Here is a 22,864-nt window from a genome sequence, read left to right on the forward strand (position 1 = left end):
TTTGAATTGTGAATTCTCTGATAAAGTAAGCGCATCTTTATTTGTACCAACACTTGTTTAAAACAACTCAACGAAACCTTCATGGCTGACTGCGATTAAGAAACTAAAACTACATTATCTTCATTTGGCACTTGTTTGAACGATCGACTTCTACTCAACAATCAAAATCCTCCTCATCCGGCTCGGAAAGCTCCTCGCTTCCCTCACCTTCACCGTCGCCATCGTCGGAATCGGCAAAGTCCTCCCAATCCAGTCCGGGCTCCTCCGAATTCGGTTCCATCGAGGTCGTCGTGCTCACCGGTTCCACTGGTGGTGGAGGCGACGGCGATGGCGACGGCACCGTCAACGAAGAAGGTCCGGCCACTGCGGCAACGTCCACGACGGGCGGTTCGGACTGCTTCACGGCCGGTGGCTGCAACTTGGCCAGTTCATCCAGCAGCACACGGCACGGCTGCTGCAGGGCTGCGCGGGAGTCCGACTCCGAAAGCCACTTGTCGACTTGGACGCGGATTTCGTCCCGCTTCAGGTAGAAGTGCGCGTGAATGATCTGTGGGAAGAAACGATTTTGCAAAACATATCCGATTATAAAACAATCTAGTTTTGAAGAGACACACAAAGTAAAGACAAAAACGAACTTCTATAACATATCCGAAATATTCTAAAACCACCTTGTTTTGAAGAAACACAACTCACCTCCTTGAAGCACGGGCACGGACTCCGGATCTGGTCGATCATGGCGTGCTGCACCGTGGCCAGCCGAATGTTACGATTGTACTCAACGGATGCCTGCGTTCCGCTTGGCGAACCGCGTCGCTGCTCCAGCCCCGGCTCGTTAAAGTACGGTTCCGGCACCAGGATAAGGCTCTGAATCGAAACCAGTACCTGCAGAAAGCTGGACGTTTCGGCATTCCACTTTTCCTCCGGCCGGCCGGCCCACGTGTTGAGCACCGACAGGCATACCTTCCCGTCCTGGTACAGGTTCGGGTTGAAGCGAACCTTCCCCTTACCCGTGGTCTGCAAATTCACCGACATCGGGACGCTCGGATAGCCGGACGGGAAGAACACGTCAAACTCGAAGCAACCGTTCGCGTACGGAGTGTCTGCCGGACCGGTAATCAGCACCTTCATAACGTCCAACCGGTCGGTATCCGTGCGCACAAACACCGAACTGCTAAAGGACAGCGGCAAGCTCGTAGACAGCGTAACCGTTTCCTGAGCCAGTCGCTTCACCTGGCGGGGAGTCGCACGAGTTCCAGAGTACCTAGCCTTCGTACCGTAGTGATGCGAGATGACGAACGCCCCATCTTCACCGATCATGTCGTACGACCCAAACTGCAGCGGCTTCATCAGCTCCAAGTAACGATCTTCGGCCGAAACGGCACTCACCACAGCACTTGAACCACCCTGAACCGACTGCTTCTTCACCGCTCCCCCACCATCAACACGCGTTGCTTCCTGCACAAGTTTAAGCGTTTCCTTGATGTCCGAGAAGAGCACTACCAAACCCTCGTCCTCGGCGTCCAGCTTGGCCTTTGACGTCGTCGCAGTCGTCTTTCGATCCAGCTTCAGATTGTTGACGTACAGCTCGACGCAGGCCTTCATGTTGGCGAGCAGTGTCGCGATCGTTGTGCCGCCTGCGTTACTTTTGTCCTCCAGCAGTGGAACCAGCTGGCGAGACAACGAAACGCCACGAATCAGCCACAGAATCGCTTGGTACAGCGGAATGTGCAGGGTGATGTCCAGCACGGAATCGTTTCGAAGGTACGAGTTGAGGATCGGAATGAGCGAGGACTGCAGCAGCAAAAACAGCAGAATCGGCGGTAGTTCTGGAAGCATTTCGCCACACTGCTCGTACGATAGTTCCAGCTGGGACGGAATCATGTCCGCCGGGTTGATGTACATCGAGAGGACCTTCAGCAGTACGATGACCAATTCTTCCTCGTGTTTCTGGTGCTTCTGGGTCTGTTCGTAGTTCCAGGAACTCTTCTCACATCCGGTTCCGTACCCGGTGCCCTTTGGCCAGTACGTTTTACCCCCTTGAGCAGCCGAAGCACTTGAAGTCTCCCCGTTTGGCTCGTGGTGTGAAAAAATGCTGAGACAGTCCAGCACCTGATGAAACGCTCCCACCTCGATGACCAACCGCCAAAGCCGTACGCCATCCTCGGTCGTGTACGGAGTGTCCTCCAGCAGCTGGCGAAGCGTTTCGAACGAAACCACAGGCAGTGAAGATAGCAGCGGCAGCTTGGCGATCTCGTTTCCTTCGCCGTCCCCGGTTTCACCGAAGATCAACCGCAGCAGGCACTGGGCACGGATCTTGTCCCGCAGCAGCATCTGGGCGTAGTCTGGAAGCTTCAGGAACACGGCACAAGCCGCCAGCGAGTTTTTCAGAATGGCCTTCGCCTTGGGGGTGGAGTTGGGAAGTTCTGGATAGTTCTTCGGCAGATTCAACGCCAACAGGGATAGACCTCCACGGCTGGCAAAGACCTGCAACGGTGTTGGGAGTTGGACGAGGTCGATGTCCTCTGGAAGCGGTGACGGAGTCGAAGCTGGTGATTCCGATCGGTCGTCGGCGTACGGATTCTCGTCCAGTTTTGTATCTGCTTCCGTCACGTTCAAGATGATGGTAAGCGTCGACAGCGACAACCCTCGAGCGCTCAATTTGACCAGCAAAAGGGCAATCGTAGTTTCTCCGGTAATCTCTTCGTCAGGAATGGCTCGATGGACGATCCTCGGTTCGTCAAACTTGGTTTCAAGCCGATCCAAAATGTCTCCGCACTTGGTGTTGACGCTCAGGTACATCTGAACGGAGTTCGATTCAGCCGCGCTCTCTTTCTTGTCCCTCAGTGGGCGATCGCTTTGAATCAAGACGGTGAGCTTCTCACCTTCCAGCAATATCTCCACCACCAACCGGCGCATGAACACGGCAATGCTCGACTTGACCCGGCTGGTCATGCGGCAGTTGTAGGTGGCTAAGGCCACTCCGGAACGGAGAACGGAAATCATCGCCACGACCAGTACTTGCTGGTTTTTGGCGTGGCAAGCGGTCACCTTGGACAGGAACTTGATCGTGCTGTTCTCCAGCAGGGCAGTGGCAGTTCCCCGTCCGAGCTTATCATCGCACAGCACTGCGAGCAACGGTTCCCAGAAGATCGCACCCTCACCAGCCAGGCCCAACCAGTCCCGCAACAGCCCGACGGAGCACAGGTCGGCGAAGAACTCCAACAGTTCGGTGACCTTCGCGCACGAGACCATCGGGTAGGACGAGCCAATTTCAGAAGTCGTGGCACGTTGGCAAAACTCCAGCACGGCCGAGGCCATCAGCTTGGGCAGACCGGAATCGATCAGCTGCTGGGCTACGACGGCTGGCGACTGCTGGCAGGCCGCGGTGATTGTGAACAGCTTGGAGGAGGACAGGTTCAGCCGGGCTAGGCCCTCGGACGCTAGCTGGCGGTACCAGTTGGACGCGTCACGGAGTTCGTCTGGGAGCGGTGGGGCCGCGTTGTGTTCGGTGGACATTTTTGTGTCGTATTTTGTTGGCGTTTTGGGAAGACTGGTTGATGATGAGGGAAGACTGTTGAATGTGGGAAGACTGGAATATAGAAGAATAGATTGGAATTCTATTAAAATCTATAGTTAACTATTTGGAAAGCGAATGAGTTACGGAATTTTCGAGTGACCCCAGTTGTAAATAAACAGAATAAGAAACTGTTCAAGCAAAAGCATTAGTTATTTTCATTTTAAGTATGCTTTTTTTTATTTATTTTTTATGTAAATAAAATTTTTAGGTTAGGTCCACAGCCAAAAGAAAATTAATAGCATTTTTTCAGAACATTTATTTTCGGAAACTTAATTTCCATGCTTTTTACTTTAGTACCTGTCTCGGTGGCTATGATCCTCAAATGTTCTAAGCTTAAACCCGGAATCAACGGTTTGCGACTAGATGAAAATGATTACGTTTAGTTTTTTTCTTTGTGACAATATGTCGCATTTTTTTTACTATCTTGTGATTAAAATTTTCTCAGCACTGAAAGATTTACTAAAAACATCAAAAAATAGTTTCTTTTTTAAGCAAGTTTTGACAAAGTCTAACGTTTCATTCATCACAACTGCAAGAAATTGAACAATATTTGAGAATGTTTTTCAACATAAAGATGACATTTCACTGTGATATTTGTGATTTGTAGTTTGTCAAAAAATAAAATTTAAATTTGAAATGCTTTTCATTTCTAATTTGAGAATATTTAAATTTTCTGACAAATGTTCATCAAAACATTAAGAAAAACAACTAACTTATTTAAACTAGAAAAAACTTCAAATTTACGTAAAATTCCACAACAATGCAATCATCACCTCGCATCCTAGCTAGCCACGATCGCCGCTCGTTCGATCCATTCCGTCCGGCGGTCGGTGCCCCTCTGCGGACCTGTCGCAGGCCAAAATTTTCCCGAACCTGCCAAAAGCGATCGATCCTCCAAGGCCTACTCTACTCTTTCTCCTAAATCTCTTCTGCAAGTGTGCGCGCACCCACAATAACAAGTTTCAACACTGATGAAAATAAATCTCTTTTTTTGCCTGCCGGATTGTGTGTATATTTTGGAAATCACACAAAGATCTCACTAATCTTGCCTCTTTGCTTTTTTAATGGCCCATCAATAGGAAGAGGACTTCTGGACAGGACCTTTTCTCTTTTTCAGGACGAAGTTTTCTCTCCCTCTCTCTCACACATTACAAATGAGCATCAAACGGGATCCTCGAAAAAAACCAATACATCGATCGTTTAGAAATATTTGGCAAAAAGGATAAGAAATCCGTGTCCCTTTTTTCGAAAGTCTTTGTGTGTGGGTCAGCTGAGACGGAGAGAAGGATAACCGTAAAATAATCCAGCTGATTGCAATAAGAATGGGACCATTTTTGCGCCTTTTTCTCTCCTTTGAGGTTCAGGGGTGTGAGTTTTTCTTCCTTGCGTTTTGAGGTCCTTGCGTAAGCAGAAAAAAAATCTGACCCAAGTCATCGACCAGTCAGTCGCCCGGAGGATCCCGACCGGAATGGTTGACGGACGGCATGTCAGTTCGGGACTGGTTCCATCTCCTATGAAAGTCGATAATTTATTTCACTCATTACGTAATCTGTCACAATCGAAGAAAGGGAGCATTGTTCTTGCTGTTGAGAAATCTGGTTCTGTTTTTAAGATTTTTGAAAAAAAAACAGAAGGGATTTGAGCACCTTTTCTGAAGATTGTGACGAGATTTCGGAGGGGTCAACCGGATTCGGTGGACCATTTCGTGAGCCGGTTCCGGACCAGTAAACCTTTGATTAATTTCGGTTATCGTCACTTTCTCATCACAGAAGAAGCCAACAAAGCAACGCTTCTTCGACATCTGCATATGGAACTTGACTGTGCGTTGTCAAAAATCTTGTTTTAACCCTTTTTATCACTATTCATTTTTATAACAAAAAAAGGGAGTTGTTTGTTTGCCTTTTTCGGTTTTTAATGTTTTGTTGATTTCCGTTGGAGTGTGCGCGGCAAGCAAAGTAGGCGGACCACTACCTGGCATGGTCGCGAAATAGGCGCCACTTTACTTTCACGGGTGGGGAATTCCCAAAATCATTAAAAGTAGGCGCTGATGAATTTGGCACGTGGCTACAAATTTCTACCGGAGTTTGGTAGTTAAATTTGAGTTTAACTAGAGCGTCGAACGAGCAAATTTCAATGAATGGAATCAGGTAGATTTCAAAAATTTGCATATTCAATCTACGAATTAAAACTTAAACATCAAGTTATAGAATAACTGAAATTATGATACCAAACAAAATTAAATTTAAAAAATTAGTATAAGTTTGAGCAAAAACATCCTTTATATGCAAAGCCCAAATTTTACAAACAAAACAGGGGAAAAGTATGAATTTTCACTTAAACGTTAAATTACAGGATTGAAACATGCGAAATTCATGGATTTTTTTATATTTAAAGTGAAGAAGTTTCATTTGAAACCAAAAAAAAACCTAATTTAAACAGCGTGCAAAAAGAATTATTTTTCGGCGCGGGACGCGGGTTGTACATTTATCTAACGAGGTTAAACAGCGAGATTCTATCCAAACCTCTGCAAAATGATTAGTTTAAATAGTGAGGATTGACAAATTGAATGGAAACAGGATCGAATCCTCGACTTGCCAAAGAAAAAGGTTTTAAAATATTTTCTTCCGAAGAAAACAGACTATTCTTGAATCAACTCTTGAAATCATGTCAATTTTACAGAAGAAAACAAAATCTTGTTGAGGTTTGCATAAAAAAAATCCTCAGTCTTTAACAGTTCTCACAATAGCAGCAGTATTCAGTTAATTTGATTTAGCAAGAAATGTAGCTGAAATATTGAAATAGTTTGCTGAAATCGTTTACTTGCATCATTCTTTGTATTTTGTTAATATTGCTGTTTTTTATAATACTCCTAGTCCATGCTCGATTATTTGAAGATTCAATTATCGTTTTTTTTTTTTTGCTTATTTTCAACAGTTCAGCGAACACTTATTGATTGGATTCGACTTTAGGTCACCCAAATTTTGATAAAAAAAGAATAAATTGAAGTGAAATTTTGGCTCGGAATTCAGAATAACCGAGTGTGGATTGCATCTCATTATTTAAACTGAAATTCTTGATAAGTTTCAATTTATGTTTTTCAAAATGCATTGAGAAAACAACTTTTAATTTCGCAATGCATTTGTTTAGTACAGTCATCCCACATATTCGGGTGTACTCAACAAATAAGGAACACTTTTGTGATAATTTGTCAAAAAAAAAAATAAGGTGAAGGTAAAAGCGAATCATCAAGTCCCATTATCGATTTTCTATGATTTTCTGACCATTGGTCGATCTGTAAACTGTTCCGAATATGAGGGATGACTGTACCACTTTTGTAATCTTTTGAAAAAAAAATATTTGAGTTTTTTTTTTGCTGCATCTTTTGTCATAAGTAAAATCAGGTTGAAAACTTTAAATTCATTTAAAAAAATAATGCAAAAAGCGTTTAATAAAACAAAAACATTTGGTTCTACACACCAATTTTTTTTTTTGCTGAAATTCAGTAAAGTTTTACTGAATTTTCATCTACTGAAATTCAACGATTCAGTAATTTGGATTCTCAGTTAACTGATATTTGTCACTTTGACAGATGATTTACTGAAATTTCAGTAAAATGGTTGTCAAAACAACTGAAATTTCAGCAAAAGAAACGTCAAGCTATTTTGCTGAAAATTCAGTAATTTTCTTGTGGCAGTGTGACAGATCATTTGCTGAAGATTCAGCAATCATTGCTGGTTTTTCAGTTATCAAAATTTTGTTTTGGTTGTCATTAAACAGACTATTATTTCTAGAGTACTTTTTCAAAAGGTCCTATGCGCCAAAAGTAAACAAACTGAGTTATACAATGCATGACGTTCTGCATATCAGAAACTACACTATCCTCAAACCCGATTTCTTCTAAGTATTTAATTTTTAAAATTATTAGCGAAATGCAAAATAACCTATGAGCATTCTCTTAAATTTTCATACAAAATAATTTACGTCGTTTTACCTCTCAGTGTCCTATGTGCATTCAGTAAAATGATGCACATACGACAATAACAAATCGACCTATGTACAATTTTAAATATATTTCAATCATTATGCACATACGCTAATATAATAACGACGTATGTACGCATTTTATTGAATAATTAGAAAGTAATGATAGATTTTTATATCCATATATCTTTTAAAAATAATGTTTGCCTAGGTTCCGGTTAACGTGTAGACGTCAGCTGTAAGAGAGTATGAAATGTTTCAATGCCTGACACAGCAAAAGAGAAGAGCAAAATTTAACCAATGAGCTCTCTCTCCCGAATCTGGCGGATACGACTCCCAGCATGACATACCAAAACAACTCATAAAACAGCATAAAATATGTTTTTGTTTTGGTTGATAGGATCCTGGACAGATCATTGTTGTGGACTGTCTGAGTTTTTAAAGAAAAGTGTCGGAGGGCGAAGGATTGCGGCAACAAAAAAATACGGTAAGTAGGGTGGAAAATTACCGTGATTCCCAAAGATGATTCCAGGACCATGGGATCGGCTCCGAAAGGCGTCCCTGTGCAAGAGGGCGAATATTTGTTTGGCCTTTCGGGTTGGGTTTGCCGGTACCGTGGCCATTATTTGGCTTTCCGGATGGGTTTTCTTGGTTCCGTGGCTATCTGAAGGTGTCCCTGTCCAAAAGGGAGGATGCTTTTTGGCCGCCCGGATAGATTTTGTCTGTTCCGTGGCCATCCGGATGGCCAAAAAGCATCATCCCTCTTGCACAGAGAAGCCATCCGGATGGCCACGGAACCGACCAAAAAACATCCGGAAGGCCAGAAAACATCCCACCTTTGGCCAGGGACGACTTCGGATGGCCACGGTACCGGTTAACACATTTCAGGAGGGAAATGTTATGCTGTTAAATTTAATAAACCTTAACCTTAAACTACTTTTTCATCACCCGCAGCACTGCTTTACGGTACCTGGTCCCCCGACAACGACCAACCAAGCGGCGGCGGACGTGGTACGGAGGACGCTTCTAGAAACCTCAAAAAAGAGCGCGCCATCCGCTTCGTGGTCATGGTCTGTCAGAGAACCTCAAGACGAACGTCGAGTACATTAAGATTGCCGGAACCCGGGCGGATCGGCTATCAACAACTTCGCCAACGGCAAACTCATAATTACGCACGCAGATGCAGGTCGTCTGGGCCGCTTGGGACAACGTGTCCGAGAATCCAAAAATGCACGAGCTGCTGAGACTAGTGTTTCTGAGGCCACCGGAGTGGGCGGAAACATAGAGGTTGCGGCGGTTAAGGGGTTACATACATGTAGAAAATCACAAAATGTCATATTACAGATTTTTTTTGAATCCACTAAAAGATGATTAGGAATATTTTTTTCTGTGTATATTTCGGCAGTGATACAACCAAATGTCTTCAAATATGTTTTGATAATAGATGAAAATGTGTATTTTAATTCCTGATAACAGTTTTTAATAAAATTAAGTGTGTGCTCACCAACATCTGACTTTTTTTTTATCGATTTACATGTATGTAACAAAGGCTCTGCAGAAGCGCTCCGATCACGACGTGTTGTTCCTGACTACGCAGGGTAGCGTCCAGCTGGAGCAGCGTCACCGTAACGGAATACGCGGTCGCATGGCGGCCGTGCACGATCTGTCAGTACTACGCCGTGGTTTTTCAGTTCCAGCATGGACACTACGACAAGTGCGTCGCGGCTTCGTCGTCGTGATGATCTTTCTCACAGCCAGCCATAAACGAACTGGTTTTACGGAGGAATTGGCTGCTAATCTGAGCGAACTTACCTCGCTGAAGAATCGCTTGTGACTCTTCGCGCTCGACAGGTCCTAATAGCTGCTCATCAGCCAGCTTAAGAACTACGTCACAACCAGATAAAGTCCATCTGTCTGTCTAAGAGCACGAAAACCTGCAGTGGTTGATCTTTTCGGATGTTTCCATCTTGGATATTCCGCACGACTACCTTTCGTCCTTTCTACGACTACTCGTTTCTACATTTCTTATCGTGCAGTCTGCAATGCAATGCTGGATTACGTCCATTGGGCGTACTCGTCCTATGATTTGACTTGCCTGCAGCATCTGGAGCTGTCCGGCAAAGTCCCGCTGATGAACTGCCAACAGCACGTTACGAGTGTTTTTCTTCTGTGCCTCTGTTTTTTTGTGACCCGATGTTTTCCGTTTTTCCAGACTCCTCCCAAACGGTATCAAGTCGGCAACCTAACCGACTCGTTCATGGCCCTGGCAGTTTAGCGGCGTTCGATTCATACGAGCACTTTACCCAGTACTCGGATGAGATCCTGGACTTGCTCGGGGACATGACTTCGAGGCGCGCGATTCGGACCGCCGCATAAGCATCTCGATCAACGCAATTGATTCAAGGTTGTTACGGGAAAGTCGAAAAAAAATCCGCGCCAAATCCGCGCCGACCGAAACCCCAATCCTCGCCATATTAAAAATCGCGACCAACATTCAAGAAATGTTATTTCCAAAGATAAAAACTAATACAGAAAGTATTTGATAAAAAAAATGAAACTCGTTTTATGTTTGAAGGAATGAAAGCAAAAAAATCCATTTGAAAAATACCTCAAGAGACGTCAAGAAAAGTGTAAGTATTTTTTAATTTTGATTTATTTTAATTATGGTTTTATTTTTCGCCAAGAATGTTTAAATTAAGAAAAATATATCTTCGGATAGATCCCATCTAAAATTCAAAGGCAAATGGAATATATCCACAATAAAATTAAAAATAAATAAGGTTAAAAAAACTTTACTTAAAACCCAAAAGAAATTATATATTCAGAGCCGGATATATTAAGAAATGAGTTAAGTGTAATAATAATAATATTTAAGAAACTCTCAACCATACATTTAAAAGATAATCATAATGTTTCGACGGTTCGTATTAAGAAAATACAAACAAACCATTTCAGAAAAAATCTATTAATTGCACTCAATGAAAAAAAAAACAAATTCTCGTAGTTCTTAATAATATTTTTCTCAATAACTTGAAAGTAATTCTATCTATTTACCTACATATTAATCAAAATTGTAAACCGCGCGAAATCCGCGCCTAAGCAAAATTAGTCAGCAAATCCGCGCCAAATCCGCGCTATCCGCGCGAAACGCGCCATCCGCGCGATCCGCGCCGTCCGTAACAACCCTGTTGATTCCAGTTTTGTGCGACTTGCGCTCTTCAAGTCCCAAGCTGACCTCACCCCTCGGCCAAGCAACAGCCGTAGAACCCGTTCGGAGATCCAACCCCTGAGATCGGAATAATTCTTTGGCGAAGAGCAAGGTTCTCAGGGCCGCTCCTGAATCAACATCTTGCATCCTTCGTTAGGCCGTAGGCGTCATCCATAAAGTACGTCACGCTCTAAGGGGAGGGGGGGGTGGAGAGTTGTCGCAAGTGTGACAAGGGAGAGGGATACGTGAGACTGTGACGTGATAATCGGACATGGTAATAATCCGTGACGTGGTAATCACTTTGGCATAAAAGTTGTGCGCATGCAGTGCTGCTGGGGGGCTATCGGAACACTTGTTTATAAGTGTTAAATAATATGTTTACACTACTTGGGCCAAAAACTTTCAAAAACGAAAGATTAGAAAATGTATTATGTGCGCTCACAGCTCGATAGGCGGATAAGACAATTTACCATGTCAAATAATCCTATGCGCCAAAGTAAACAATATTGATTGTTTACATTGGCGCATTGGTTAATTTGACATCGTAAATTATCCTACCCGCCACCCATCTGACAGAATGCTCATTGGTAAATAACGGCTTCTCTCTCCTCTCACGCGCTGGAGGCATTGAAATATTTCATGCTCTTCATCAGCTGATGCCTACACGTTGCGAGAGGGTTGGAAATACATTATTATTACAAAAATTTAGTTTTTGTTTAAATCGAGATTTAATTTTTATTTGATAAAGTTTTATGTGCAATGCCACATGAATATAGTCCAATGGCAATGTCTTATGTGCAAAAATTGTTCTATGAAACGTGTCCTATGTGCACTCACAGGTTGTATGAACCAAATTGCGTCAGAACTAAGCGTAATCTTGTCTTTTATATAATCCCGAGATGTACACTTGAAAAGCATTACTCTAGACCCATTTGGGCGTTTTCAGAATCGAAAAATACCCAAACGTGTTTGAATGGGATTTAAAAATGTGCACCAAAACTTTATCATCAAATTTCTCAGATTGAGGTTTTTGCACATAGGACCTTTTGAAAAAGTACTCTAGATTTAATAAATTCTCGGAATCGTGTCAGTTTTACAGAAACAAAATCTTGCAAATGTTTGCGTATAAAAATATTATTTTCTCAGCCTTCAATAATTCTCACGAAAGCTTCAGATTTTAGCTAATCTGATTTAGCATTTCATTTAGCTGAAATAAATAAATAATTTGCTGAGATCGGCTATTTTTTGTATTCTGTTCTTGCATATAGTTCGTACTCGATTCTATTAACCATAATTCAATTATCCGGAGGTTTCGTCGAAACCTAACCATGATTAATTTTGTTTCTTATTTTTAGGTTTGAAGGCAAATTTGTGTTTAGCGACCCAAAACTAGTCGAATTCGACCTTAGATTACACATAATCAGATAACTATGGAGCATTTTTGGAGTCATATTTAGGTCAGAGATCCAAATTTTGATAAAATTCCAAATTTTGTGATTCGATTATTCCAATTCAAATTTTGGCGAGGTATTCAGAATGGACGAGTGTGGACTATATCTCAAAATTTAAAAATACACATTTTCCATGTTGGTTAACAAACAAACAATTCTGGAGTTTTTTTTTTTAAAGGACCAATAAACCAAATTTTCAGTTTTTGCTTTTTGGGTGTTTTTAAATACCCCTGACTCAAGGCGGTTTCAAAAACACCCAAAAAGCAAAAACTGGAAATTTGGTTTGTTGGACCTTTTCAAAAAAAAACTCCAGAATTCCTTGAAAAACATCATGCTATTTGTTTTGAAATTCAACCAGCGAAGTCAGATTGTGCAAGTCCTATGGGTGACTAGATTAACCACATTCCAACTCTCTGGAGAAGAAGAACAGTGCTCATCACTTCTTCCAGAAAGAAACTCCACATCCCAGCAAACATTTGTTTCAACTCTCTCACATCTGAGTTGGGTGACGTGACGACGACGCCACCGCCCTGACACCCATTTGTTTACACAACACACCCCAGGTTAGCCCAAGAGTAGTAGAATCTAGTTCTCCTCGGAGTTGGTCTATTTGAAGACTCAACCAACCGAGCACGACGATTCATCGTAATCAGCTCAGCTCTCCAAAATTTCAACCAAAAAAAAAAGTTCTTGACGGTGAGTTTCCCAGCCCAAAGCTGACTTCTGACTCCACTCTGAATCGCCCTCATTCATAGAAATCACGTCGTTATCAACTCCCGGGGCCCGACTAAATTTGTTTTGATTAGGTCCAATTTAGTCGCCGCCGCCGTCGTCGTCAGATTCACGATTCCAAGTCGGGTTTCGGTTTTGTCAGTTGGTTGGGGAGTTTGATCGATCGATCACCACCCCGTCAGTTGGTCGCGATGACCGCAACCGACATCCCGCGCGGTAGTGCCCATAGGGCACTTGCTCTATCAGCCAGGAAACCACATAGAAAAGGAAGCCTTTCTAATTACCGAAGAAGCTGACGGCGAAGAAGGGGCAACAGCCTCCAACAGGAATCTCGGCAGGACCGGTGCGGTCCGGTCCTGCTGAAGAGTCGAGAGTCGTGTTGGTGTGCACAGGTCTCTGCTCACCGCAGTGGTGTGCGCGCACGGACTCCAGCATAGATCTCTCGCAACGAGGAGGAGGAGGAGGAAGACGCAAAGAAGGAGACCCGGTTCAGGCAACGCGAAGCGAACGAGAGTGTGTGTGGAGGAGGAAGAGAAGGGACGTCGGGCCAGGCAGCGCACAGAGCTCAGCATAAGAACGAGCAGCATAACTGGTTTCGTGGTGGTGTTGGTTGGCTGGTTGGTAGCGAACGCAGGGTAGAAGCAAAAGGGCCAACCTCGTACGGAGAGTGTGAGAGAGCGAGCGAGAGAGGCAACCGGCAACGCCGGTACGATGATAAGCAAGGATGAGCGAGAAAGGAGCACAGAGTAGTAGCGTAGAAGAGGGATCTGCGATCGAGGACTGGCGAGCCAAGCTGCGGCAGAACTTGAAGTCAGTCGTGTAGAATTCTTCGTCGAGCGAACAAGTAGCTCCTGACTACTTTCCTCACACAAAACACAAAGTACAAGGGCAAAGCAAGGGAACTTGAGATCTTGGAACATCTTGAGTGAAATCCTTGAGTTTTGCCACCAGTATCAAGAATCGGAGGTGATAACGCGCCGTGACAGAGGATGTGTCGAAGCCTTTGACGAGCTAGCGAGAAGATACTGCTACGCAAGCAGAATCGGTGTGTGTGTGTGACAGTGCAAGAACAACTCGTGTGCGTGGGCAAGAAAATGATGTTCAGCTAGCAAGACAACAGATCCTAGAACAACCTTTAAGATCACCGAGTGAGTGTGATACGAAGCGTGTGATCAGTTTTTGTGTGCTTCGAAGAAGTGAAGAATCGTGCAAGCCAATTTCCTGTGGATTTATAATCGTGTGAACGCCAGCAAAACCAGCAAGATGATGTCGGAAAACATCGATTTCGATCTCTTCGAGTGCACAAGGTGAGCAGTCCTTCCAGCAAACACACCTTGAGGGATTCCTAATTAACAAAACATCGCGAGACTATTGATTGAGGTGCCCGCGATAAGTCTATTAATGAATTTACAACTTCCACGAACCGCGTGTGCGCGAGCTAAGCTAGACGAGCTTAATTTCCTCCCCCAAAACTTTTTTTTTTCCTCCGACTTCAAAAACGGTGTATGCGTGCAGCATAATGTGTGTTATCTTGGAAAAAGAACGACTCAGAGAGAAGGGAAAAATGCGCGAGGGAGAACCTACAAAGTCCATGTGCGACACGACAGCTGAAACTAGCAGGGACTCGTCTCTTTTTTTTTTTTTCGTTCGCCCCTGCTTTTCGTATAGTCTTGTGTTCAGTCAACAGAGAAGAAATAAACACTTCCGACAAGACTTGGTTGAGACTTTTGGGGGGGGACTCGACCGTACTTCCTCTCGCTTTGCGAGGGGAGCACTGAACTCTTGAGACGTCGATTTCCACACCTAAATCTCACCTAAAGTTGCGCAATGCCCTAAACTATGACCTAGAACAGTTTCATTTAACATACAAAGCGGGTGCGACCTTCTGCGAAGGCCGATTGCTCCGTTGCTTCGCCTACTTTTGCAAATTAGCGGAAAAGCAGCTTTGCGCGAATCATCGCGCGCTCGGCCAACTTCGTTGGGTTCGCGAATTTCGCGGGGAAAAAGCACGAGGAAAAATCTCACTTTCATCGGATTCGCGCGTTTTGCGGGGGCTCTCCGTTGTCTGGGCCGGGGCTAGTCTTTCTCTCATTTTGGCTTGTTGTTTACGGCGGGGAGTTGTTTTTTTACGATCGAAATTTTTGCGAGCGTTGGGATAGGTCAGGTCTTTGCGCGGGCAGATAAGTGATCATCCAAGGTAGCCTTGAGGAAAACGCTTTTGACAGATCGCGCGCTTAGCGCGCCAAGGGTCCTCGTCCTCTTCAGACAGGATCTATTTTTATTCTACCCTCGTAGGATCGTCGAATTCAATGCCCTCTCCTTTGGTCGTGCATTCACACATTTTGTTGTTGTTGTTGCACGTAGCAAGCCATGAACCTTTGCGTCGTCTGCGACGACTGCGAGCGCGCCAGATGTGTGAGTGGAACGCTCCTCGACCTCCTCCTACCGCTTGCATCGCCTACTGTTCGTTCAGAAAAATGCAGAATGAAATGAGGTTATGACGAGGATAATTACACGGAAAAAAGAAGGGGGTCCAGAAGTTCTCATGGCGCGACTTGCGCGCGCGCAAAAAAACTTTATGATAATCAGCGACGACCTTTTTTCCGGTTATCCTTGGGGAGAGCGAAACGAGTTTTGGACGCCGTAACTAACCTCAATCTTTGTATCCTTTTTTTTTGCAGTCGCATTTCGACCACCTTCACGCTCAACTCGGCCGGACGATCGCCGGCCAGTCGCCTGGCGGAACAGCGCCAACGGAGTGCCCAGCGCCGGCTACACATCGCCCCGCTCAAGATGTTGGCATCGCCCGGCAAGGAGAACCTGCACACCGAGGAGGACTTGTCCTTCTACCAGGTCAACAGCCCCCAGGCCAGCCCGCGACCATGCAGTCCGTGCGAGTGCCCAGAGGAGGAGTCCAGCGAGCTGCTGCCGTCCGAGGTGACCCCGAACAAGCAGATCACCGTGGTGACCGGAAGCGGAAGTGCTACCCGGACACGACGCCCACTGGAGGACTACGACCCCAACTCGATGGACTCCGGCTATGGCATGTCCAGCAGCGAAGGCGGTCACCACAAGAGCCAGTCCATGTTCCGGTTTATCCAGCCATCGATCCCCCGCCAGAACTCGGTCTCCTCCTCGACCGCTTCTCCGTCCGCCTCGTCCTCCACTCCGTCGATCCGCATCTTCCACAGCCTGTCCTCGGGCTCGATGGAATCGATGGACGACATCGACATGGAGCTGTTCGACATGGACACCTTGGAGGACGAAGAGGGCCAGCAGCTGCCAAGCAACCTGAGCTCGCTGATCTGCGGAGACATCAAGGCCACCAAGACCACCCCCGAAAACAAGCGACCTCCCTTCATCCGGCGTTGCCTCAGCTTATCGGAAAATCCCGTGGTACGTCGCGCCAAGAACAACCTGATCTTCGAGTCTCCCGTTGCAACGGCCACCGCCGCCAGCCCTGCCCGGACACCGGAACGGTTCCGCATCGCGCCAGACCAGGAAAACCTCAACCTGACCCCGTTTTCGTCCCGCACCCAAGACACGACCCGCTGCTTCAAGCGCCCCGAACCACCCGGCGTCAGCCCCATCCAGAGCAAACGCCACAAGACTGAATCCCTCACCCCGGTCAGCGCGTTCCGCAGCGTCGAAAATGTCAACCTGGACAGCCCCGCCCGCCTCACCGTCCCCAAGCGTCCCATCCTGCAAAAGTCCATCTCGATGAACGATGCCCACATCATGAACGCCCTGTCCCGATCCTCAACCGAACCCGACCTCATCGGAGACTTTAGCAAGTCGTACACCCTGCCGCTGATGGACGGACGCCACCGGGACCTCAAGTCCATCTCCCCCGACACCATGGCCGACCTGCTGCGCTCCTCTTTCGACGAACGGGTCGCCTCTTTCAAGATCATCGACTGCCGGTACCCGTACGAGTTCGAAGGTGGCCACATCCGCGGCGCCCTCAACCTCTACACCCAGGAGCAAATCCTGGAGGAACTCATCCGATCCAAGACTGAACCACCCACCGTCGAGACCAACGACCTCACCAAGCGCAACATCATCGTGTTCCACTGCGAGTTCTCCTCCGAGCGGGGCCCCAAGCTGTAAGTATCCCTTCAACACCACCTCAAGCGTCACTCAAACGTCTACTTCAGACGTCCAAAAACCCCATCACAAAACCAAACAACTTCTCACCAACCCGCTCTCTCTCTCTCTCTCTCAACAGCTCCCGCTTCCTGCGCAACCACGACCGAATCCTCAACTCGGACAGCTACCCGGCCCTCCATTATCCGGAGATCTACCTCCTTCACGGTGGCTACAAGGACTTTTTCGCAGCCCACCCGGACCTGTGCGACCCGATCGCGTACCGCCCGATGCTCGACCCCAACTTTGGCGACGCGTACCGTCACTTCCGCGCCAAGAGCAAGAGCTGGAACGGTGCCGACCCCGTCAAGGGTTCCGCCGTGTCGCTGGGCAGTGCGCACTCGTCCTCGTCGACGTCCGCCGGTGCCAGCGAAGGCCGAGGGCCACCGACGCGGCTAGTCAAGTCGAGGTCCAGGTTAGTGCTGTAGAGACGAGAGGAGGAGCAGGAGCAGGAGCAGTAGGCGCTGAGAGACAAAGACTGTGACCAGTGTGAGGAGAGGAGGGACTGGGGGACGGTGAAGAGAAGTTGAAGTTTTTGCAGTTTTTTTTCCATTTTTATTTTTGTTTATCTTTATTATTTTTTATCGCAAAACCCGAACACTTTATATTTTATTGTACAAACGTTAGAGCCTCAACCTTTTGTTTTGTTCCGGGGTTAACTTTTGTTTCCATTTTCTTTTTTATAAGTTTAGTTTTTTTTTCGCACAACCCAACTTCTTTTTTTGGCAATACACTTCTGAGTACTGAGAAGGGGAGAGAGAGACGCAAAATCCGACTCGTTCGAATAGTAGTAGAAGATAATTTTTACTTTATGTTTTGTTATCCACATATTTCATCTGTGATTTAGTTTTTTCTACCTTCGGTTCGATTTATATCGCGATATTTTATTTTCTACTTATTCGACCACAGCAGGCCAGGAGAAACGGGACTTTTTTAGGGTTTAAATTTTAGGCAAAAATAATCTCAGAGAAAAAAACAAGAAAACATCAGTTCACGACTGAAAGGAGAAGTTGCAGAACTTTTCCTTGTAAAACAAAACAAAAAACGACTAAAAATAAGGAGCAAAATTATTTGTAGAATAAACTAATTGAAAAAAAGGCAGATCCCGTTTCACTTGGCACCAACTTTGTAAAATATGCAAATATTCGAGAGACAACGCACCCCCAATGAACCAACCATAGTTTGTAAGAAAAGGACGACTATTTCTACTTCAAAATTTTCTTCGTATTGAATCATTTCCAAACCCAAAATTTATAAAAAAATAAAAAACGACACAAATTTATATATATTTTAACTAGTTCACTTTCATTCAAACAGAGTTTATGCAAAAATAAAACGCAGTTCAAACGAGTTTAGACTTTTGTTAAGTGAAGCGACGACGAGAACAAGTGCAAATTAAATTTAGATTAAATTATACCGAGCGTGGCGGGTCGTCACCCTGTAACTGGCGGCGTAGCCGCAGCAGAGTGACGTTTCCGGGCGCTCTTTTTAACCCTTAGCTTAAAACTTGAATGAGAGAAAGAGAACAATACTTTTAATTGGTGTTTTATCGTTTGTGTGAGTTTGTTTTAGAACTTTTTTAAATGAAACTATCAATTAATCGAAACACAAATCTTTTCGGACTGAGTTTTAAATTGTAATTAAAGAAAAACAGATTTTATAGAGTAATATATTTAAACCGCAGAAAAAAAAGCATTGGAGAGCGATAAGCTACCATCGAAAAAAATAAAGCAAACAAAAAAACAGAATAAAGTGTGCAAAAGAACAAAATAGCATAATACCCTTATTAGTGTGTAAGAGCAAGCGAGCGTGAAAGAGAAATCACTTTTTTAAATTAATTTTATTTTGTTCGTATCGGTTAGCCACGTAAGGTTGCATAATTCTTTAACTTATAAGCGATAGCAAAGCGAACATCGACCATTTCGACCATGCATTTCATTATTTTATTGTATTTGTACATATAGAGAGAGACTGAAAAACAAAACAAAACGCGAACGCACAAACAATGTTTCGACCACAATCGTAACTCGTTTCGATCGAAATAAAATCATAAAATTCTAAAAAACAAAACAATCCTTTGCTTTCTTAACATCTTCAACAATCCGAAAAATATCCCTGTACTCTGAAATCAAATCAGTTGTACCTTTTATTATCAAAATGTCTTGGAGGAAAAAACAATGCTTTTTTAACGTTTGCAACCTGTGCAACCTAACATTGCAACGGCTCTCCCACATACCTGATTTCGGCGCAAGTTATTCGAAAAGTTTGACAACAAAAAATCTTTCTAACAGTTGAAAAACTCGACAGAAACAAGCAATTTCGGTTCAAAAACTTCCTTTTCAACTTCGACTACGATCACTGGACTCTTGGTTGAGAGATCACAACAAAACAAACAGCTGTGTGCTCAAGCTCACATGTCACGTTGACAGCTCTTTCGAAACAATAGGAGTGATGGTTTTTGTGTGGCTGGGAAGGTTGACGCAGCAATAGGGTCGTTCTGATCCTCTGTCGTTATCGGAGTTCAGATTACATATCTGGAGTTTTTTTTTTGAAAAGGTCCAATGAACCAAATTGGGTACTAAAGCCCTATGTCAATTTTTATGTACAACGGTAAAAAACACGATAAAAAACCATTTCTAATCACTTTTTTTCATTTTAAGGCAATTTTTTTTTTACAAGACAGCATTTTTCCGATGGATCAACTATGGTCCCCTTGGAACGAGCTGTCAAGTAGGAGCTTTTCTGTCAAGAAGGACCGCGAGGTTAATTTTTCAAAATTGATTTAAAAATCCATTTTAAGCTCTTTGTGCTCGTACAAAGGGTCATTGTACTCAGAAAAATAAGCTTTATCGCTGTAATAAATAATATCAGCAATCTAAGCTTCATTTTATGACCCAATTTTCTGTTTTTGCTTTTTGGGTGTTTTTTAATACCACTGACTCAAGGCGGTTTCAAAAAAACCCAAAAAGCAAAAACTGGAAATTTGGTTATTGGACCTTTTCAAAAAAACTCCAGATATAAGGTCAGAAAATTACCAACACCAATCGAATCACGAAAAACAAAAAAAATTTTTTTTTTTTTTTGATTGTCGATCTTAAACTACTTTAAACTGATTTAGAATTTTCAAATCCTAAATGGTGATGACGAATTATTTAAAAAATGCAATTTGTTATTTAATAGACAACCAACTTTTCAAATTAAACTAGAATGAAGTCGCAGAACTCGAATTCACGTAAAAAGAGAAAACAAAACGAAAAAAAAAATATTCCGTGATTTGATTTTTCGAAGCAACAAGCCCTATTCCGAAAAATATTTTGCAGGGTTTCCTTGTTCCAATTAATCAATCAGGAAAGCCATTGTTGTTTACTTTTAAATAGTCGCTATTAGGATCCAGTCCAGCCTTTTAAATGTAAGATACTAAAATGCAGGCTCTGGTTGACGTGAACGTTTACCTAAAACTCGAAAAACGAAGTCAATCTATAGTTGAATTGGTTTGAGCTGTCAAAGAAAAACTTGGTGAAATAAAAAAAACTATTTCAAACCATTTGTAGTCGCCCAAAAAAGGTTTTCAAACAGTTTTATTTCTTCAACTTATAAATTGAAAAATTACAAAGAACTTTTCGTTTACGTACATTACTTGCCACATATAAAATATTCCAATAAGAATTAACATTGCATGCAAGTTTCTATGCAAGTTGCGACAAATATATTTTGGTTGGGACCCAACACACCACATTCAGATGGCGTCCTTGTTTTATTTTATGTTTATAGAGGCTAAAAAAACCGCGCTGATAAAATTATATTGTTGATGACACTTTTTTTAATTGATATTTTGTCAAGAGAAAAACCACAGTCTATAAAAAAAATATTTGTATGGGTATCGGTCCATACAAAAAGTTCAAAATACCTCATTTCAGTTTGTTGGCCACGTGGTTGAAGCACGATGTTGCATAACTATTTATTTAAATTAATTTAAAAGTCTAGGGTTTATTTTTTGAAAAGGTCCTATAAGCCATTGTGTTTCATTTATTTATAAGGCCTTTCTTAAAACAAAAAACTCCAGAAGTCAATGTTTAGGTCTGCAGTTGGCATGAAATGATACTCATCAAGGGCCGGTACACAGACAGCTCCAAAGGAGAGGGATCAAAAAACAGATTTACTAACGGCAGATCACAAGAAAGGGATCGATTCCTTGGGACCTATCTTTACTCTCACTGACTTGCTTTCGCTAACGCTGCCACCCATTTTATTTTTTTCTTGATCGGTTCTTTACCATATGCATTTTTTACGTGAATGAAAACTTAATTTTATTGTTATTTTCTTAACATGAGAAGAAGAAAAATCACAAGTATTTTAAATTTCATAGTTTGATCTAAAAACTGTTTGAATCTCGGTTTGAATAATGGCGTTGTTTACAAATGGCAAATGCGTCCAATTCAAAATTAACTCAAAACATCTCCAGCGTTGAGTTGCAATAAAAACAAACATAATCACCTCATTAGCTAGGAATGTCCTATTTACCCGAATCCGTCAACAAACAATAAAATTTTTGACCAAGTCGAGGACTTTCCCAAAGCAAAAATCTTTTGCCTGTTTTTCTTTGTAACGCGTTCCTTTCCGTGTACCTGCCCGCGACTACCTCGCTGCTCGGAATCAACTATCGTTCCGTACTCTTGCTTTGACATTTCCCCCGAAATCACAACTTCAGTCTTGTTCGTTCGGTCGTTCTGAGTGCACGTGCTTGTCTTTGACTTTCTTTTTTTCGGAAATTGCGTCTCAAATTTTTGGAAACTTTTTTACCACTTACTCTTGTCTCTCTTTGTGTGAGTGAATCTTTTTTGAAAAATCCAACCGAAAATGCCCCGTTTTAACGCCGAATCCGCCGGTAATGTCCAGCCGGGCCGGCTTATGATTGTGCTGAAGGAGACGTGCGTGCCGGATGACGTCATTCGGGTCATCGCAGACAAGCAGGGAGAGGTTAAAAGTATGCACCGGCCCGCAAATAACCAGCAGCTGTGTTTCATCCAGTACGCGGATCCGGAGTAAGTACACTTTGTTTAAACATACCTGATTTTACGGTAATTTAATCCGCTCACAAGTTGCACTTTTGATAAACTTGTTTTTTTTTTTTTTTTTGCTTGCACTTGTTCACTGTGGAAGAAATGGCGACGGAATGATTTGGTTTGCTTCTTTGCTTCCTGTGTTTTGTTTACGTTGCGAAATTCTAAGCCTGCTCGGATTCATCAGAACTGCGATTAAATTTTTGAAGCATGTTGCCAAGGCGTGACGACGATGTCGATATCGGAATCACACAGAGTTGATTCTAACTAAGGGAATGTTGATCAAAATTTATTCTGCAATTAATTGTTTTCTTCAATGAACTACGATTTTTAATTTTGCTTCTGCTGCCAAATTTGTAAGAATAATAATATTAAAGAATCAAGTTTGCGATAAGGATTTTTTTTGTGAGAAATATTTAAAAAAAAAATGAGTTGATAAGTTTGATGAGCTGGAAATCCTGTCATGATATTATTTTACTTTAAGTTAACAAAACCATTTTTTTTAATTATTACCAGCACCGCCGCCCGAGCCATCGAAGAACTTCGGTCCTTTCCACTTTTCAAAGCGGTAGACCCAGCACTCAAATCGGAACGCTACCAGGAGAACCATCCCAACGATCAGAACCAGAAGAAGCAACAGGTAATGATTATTCAAGAAACTTTTGTTTTTTCCTATGGTCCCCCAAATCTGCTAGGTATCGAATGGCTC

General features: G+C 43.5%; 3 protein-coding genes and 1 long non-coding RNA gene across 5 annotated transcripts in view; 3 read left to right on the forward strand and 1 right to left on the reverse strand.

Moving 5' to 3' along the window:
* LOC6032633 (baculoviral IAP repeat-containing protein 6) lies at positions 1 to 22,283 on the reverse strand. Its single transcript, XM_038249331.1, has 3 exons — positions 22,163 to 22,283; positions 694 to 3,589; positions 1 to 547 (listed from the first exon to the last, which is right to left on the reverse strand). The coding sequence occupies exons 2-3, from the start codon at positions 3,514 to 3,516 to the stop codon at positions 155 to 157; spliced, it is 3,216 nt and encodes a 1,071-aa protein (XP_038105259.1). The 5' UTR covers positions 3,517 to 3,589; positions 22,163 to 22,283; the 3' UTR covers positions 1 to 154.
* On the forward strand, positions 7,958 to 8,594 carry LOC119765460. The gene is made up of 2 exons (XR_005276746.1): positions 7,958 to 8,045; positions 8,513 to 8,594. It is a non-coding gene; the product is annotated as an uncharacterized LOC119765460 (long non-coding RNA).
* LOC6032630 (M-phase inducer phosphatase) lies at positions 13,763 to 18,787 on the forward strand. The gene is made up of 3 exons (XM_038249334.1): positions 13,763 to 14,256; positions 15,631 to 17,055; positions 17,178 to 18,787. Exons 1-3 carry the CDS (start codon positions 14,213 to 14,215, stop codon positions 17,521 to 17,523), a joined length of 1,815 nt encoding a protein of 604 aa, XP_038105262.1. The 5' UTR covers positions 13,763 to 14,212; the 3' UTR covers positions 17,524 to 18,787.
* The window catches only part of LOC6032629, an 11,007-nt gene continuing 9,938 nt past the window's right edge, over positions 21,796 to 22,864 (forward strand). Inside the window, exons 1-2 of one of the 2 annotated variants that reach the window (XM_038249332.1) lie at positions 21,796 to 22,137; positions 22,672 to 22,795. In XM_038249332.1, coding sequence (XP_038105260.1) covers positions 21,953 to 22,137; positions 22,672 to 22,795 — 309 coding nt within the window. In that variant the 5' untranslated portion in view covers positions 21,796 to 21,952. The remainder of the gene's footprint in view (positions 22,138 to 22,671; positions 22,796 to 22,864) is intronic. The other variant, XM_038249333.1, reaches the window with a different exon arrangement.

This window comes from Culex quinquefasciatus, chromosome 1, assembly GCF_015732765.1.
Source record: "Culex quinquefasciatus strain JHB chromosome 1, VPISU_Cqui_1.0_pri_paternal, whole genome shotgun sequence".
In the NCBI taxonomy this organism is placed as follows: Eukaryota; Metazoa; Arthropoda; class Insecta; order Diptera; family Culicidae; genus Culex; species Culex quinquefasciatus.

Bases quoted from the DNA above. Each gene is read 5' to 3' on its own strand.
- LOC6032633 (XM_038249331.1), bottom strand. From the start codon at position 3,516: ATGTCCACCGAACACAACGCGGCCCCACCGCTCCCAGACGAACTCCGT. The intron at 548-693 runs GTGAGTTGTGTT...TTCTTCCCACAG, and splicing joins CGTGCCCGTGCTTCAAGGAG to ATCATTCACGCGCACTTCTA.
- LOC6032630 (XM_038249334.1), top strand. From the start codon at position 14,213: ATGATGTCGGAAAACATCGATTTCGATCTCTTCGAGTGCACAAG. The intron at 14,257-15,630 runs GTGAGCAGTCCT...TTTTTTTTGCAG, and splicing joins GATCTCTTCGAGTGCACAAG to TCGCATTTCGACCACCTTCA. The intron at 17,056-17,177 runs GTAAGTATCCCT...CTCTCTCAACAG, and splicing joins TCCGAGCGGGGCCCCAAGCT to CTCCCGCTTCCTGCGCAACC.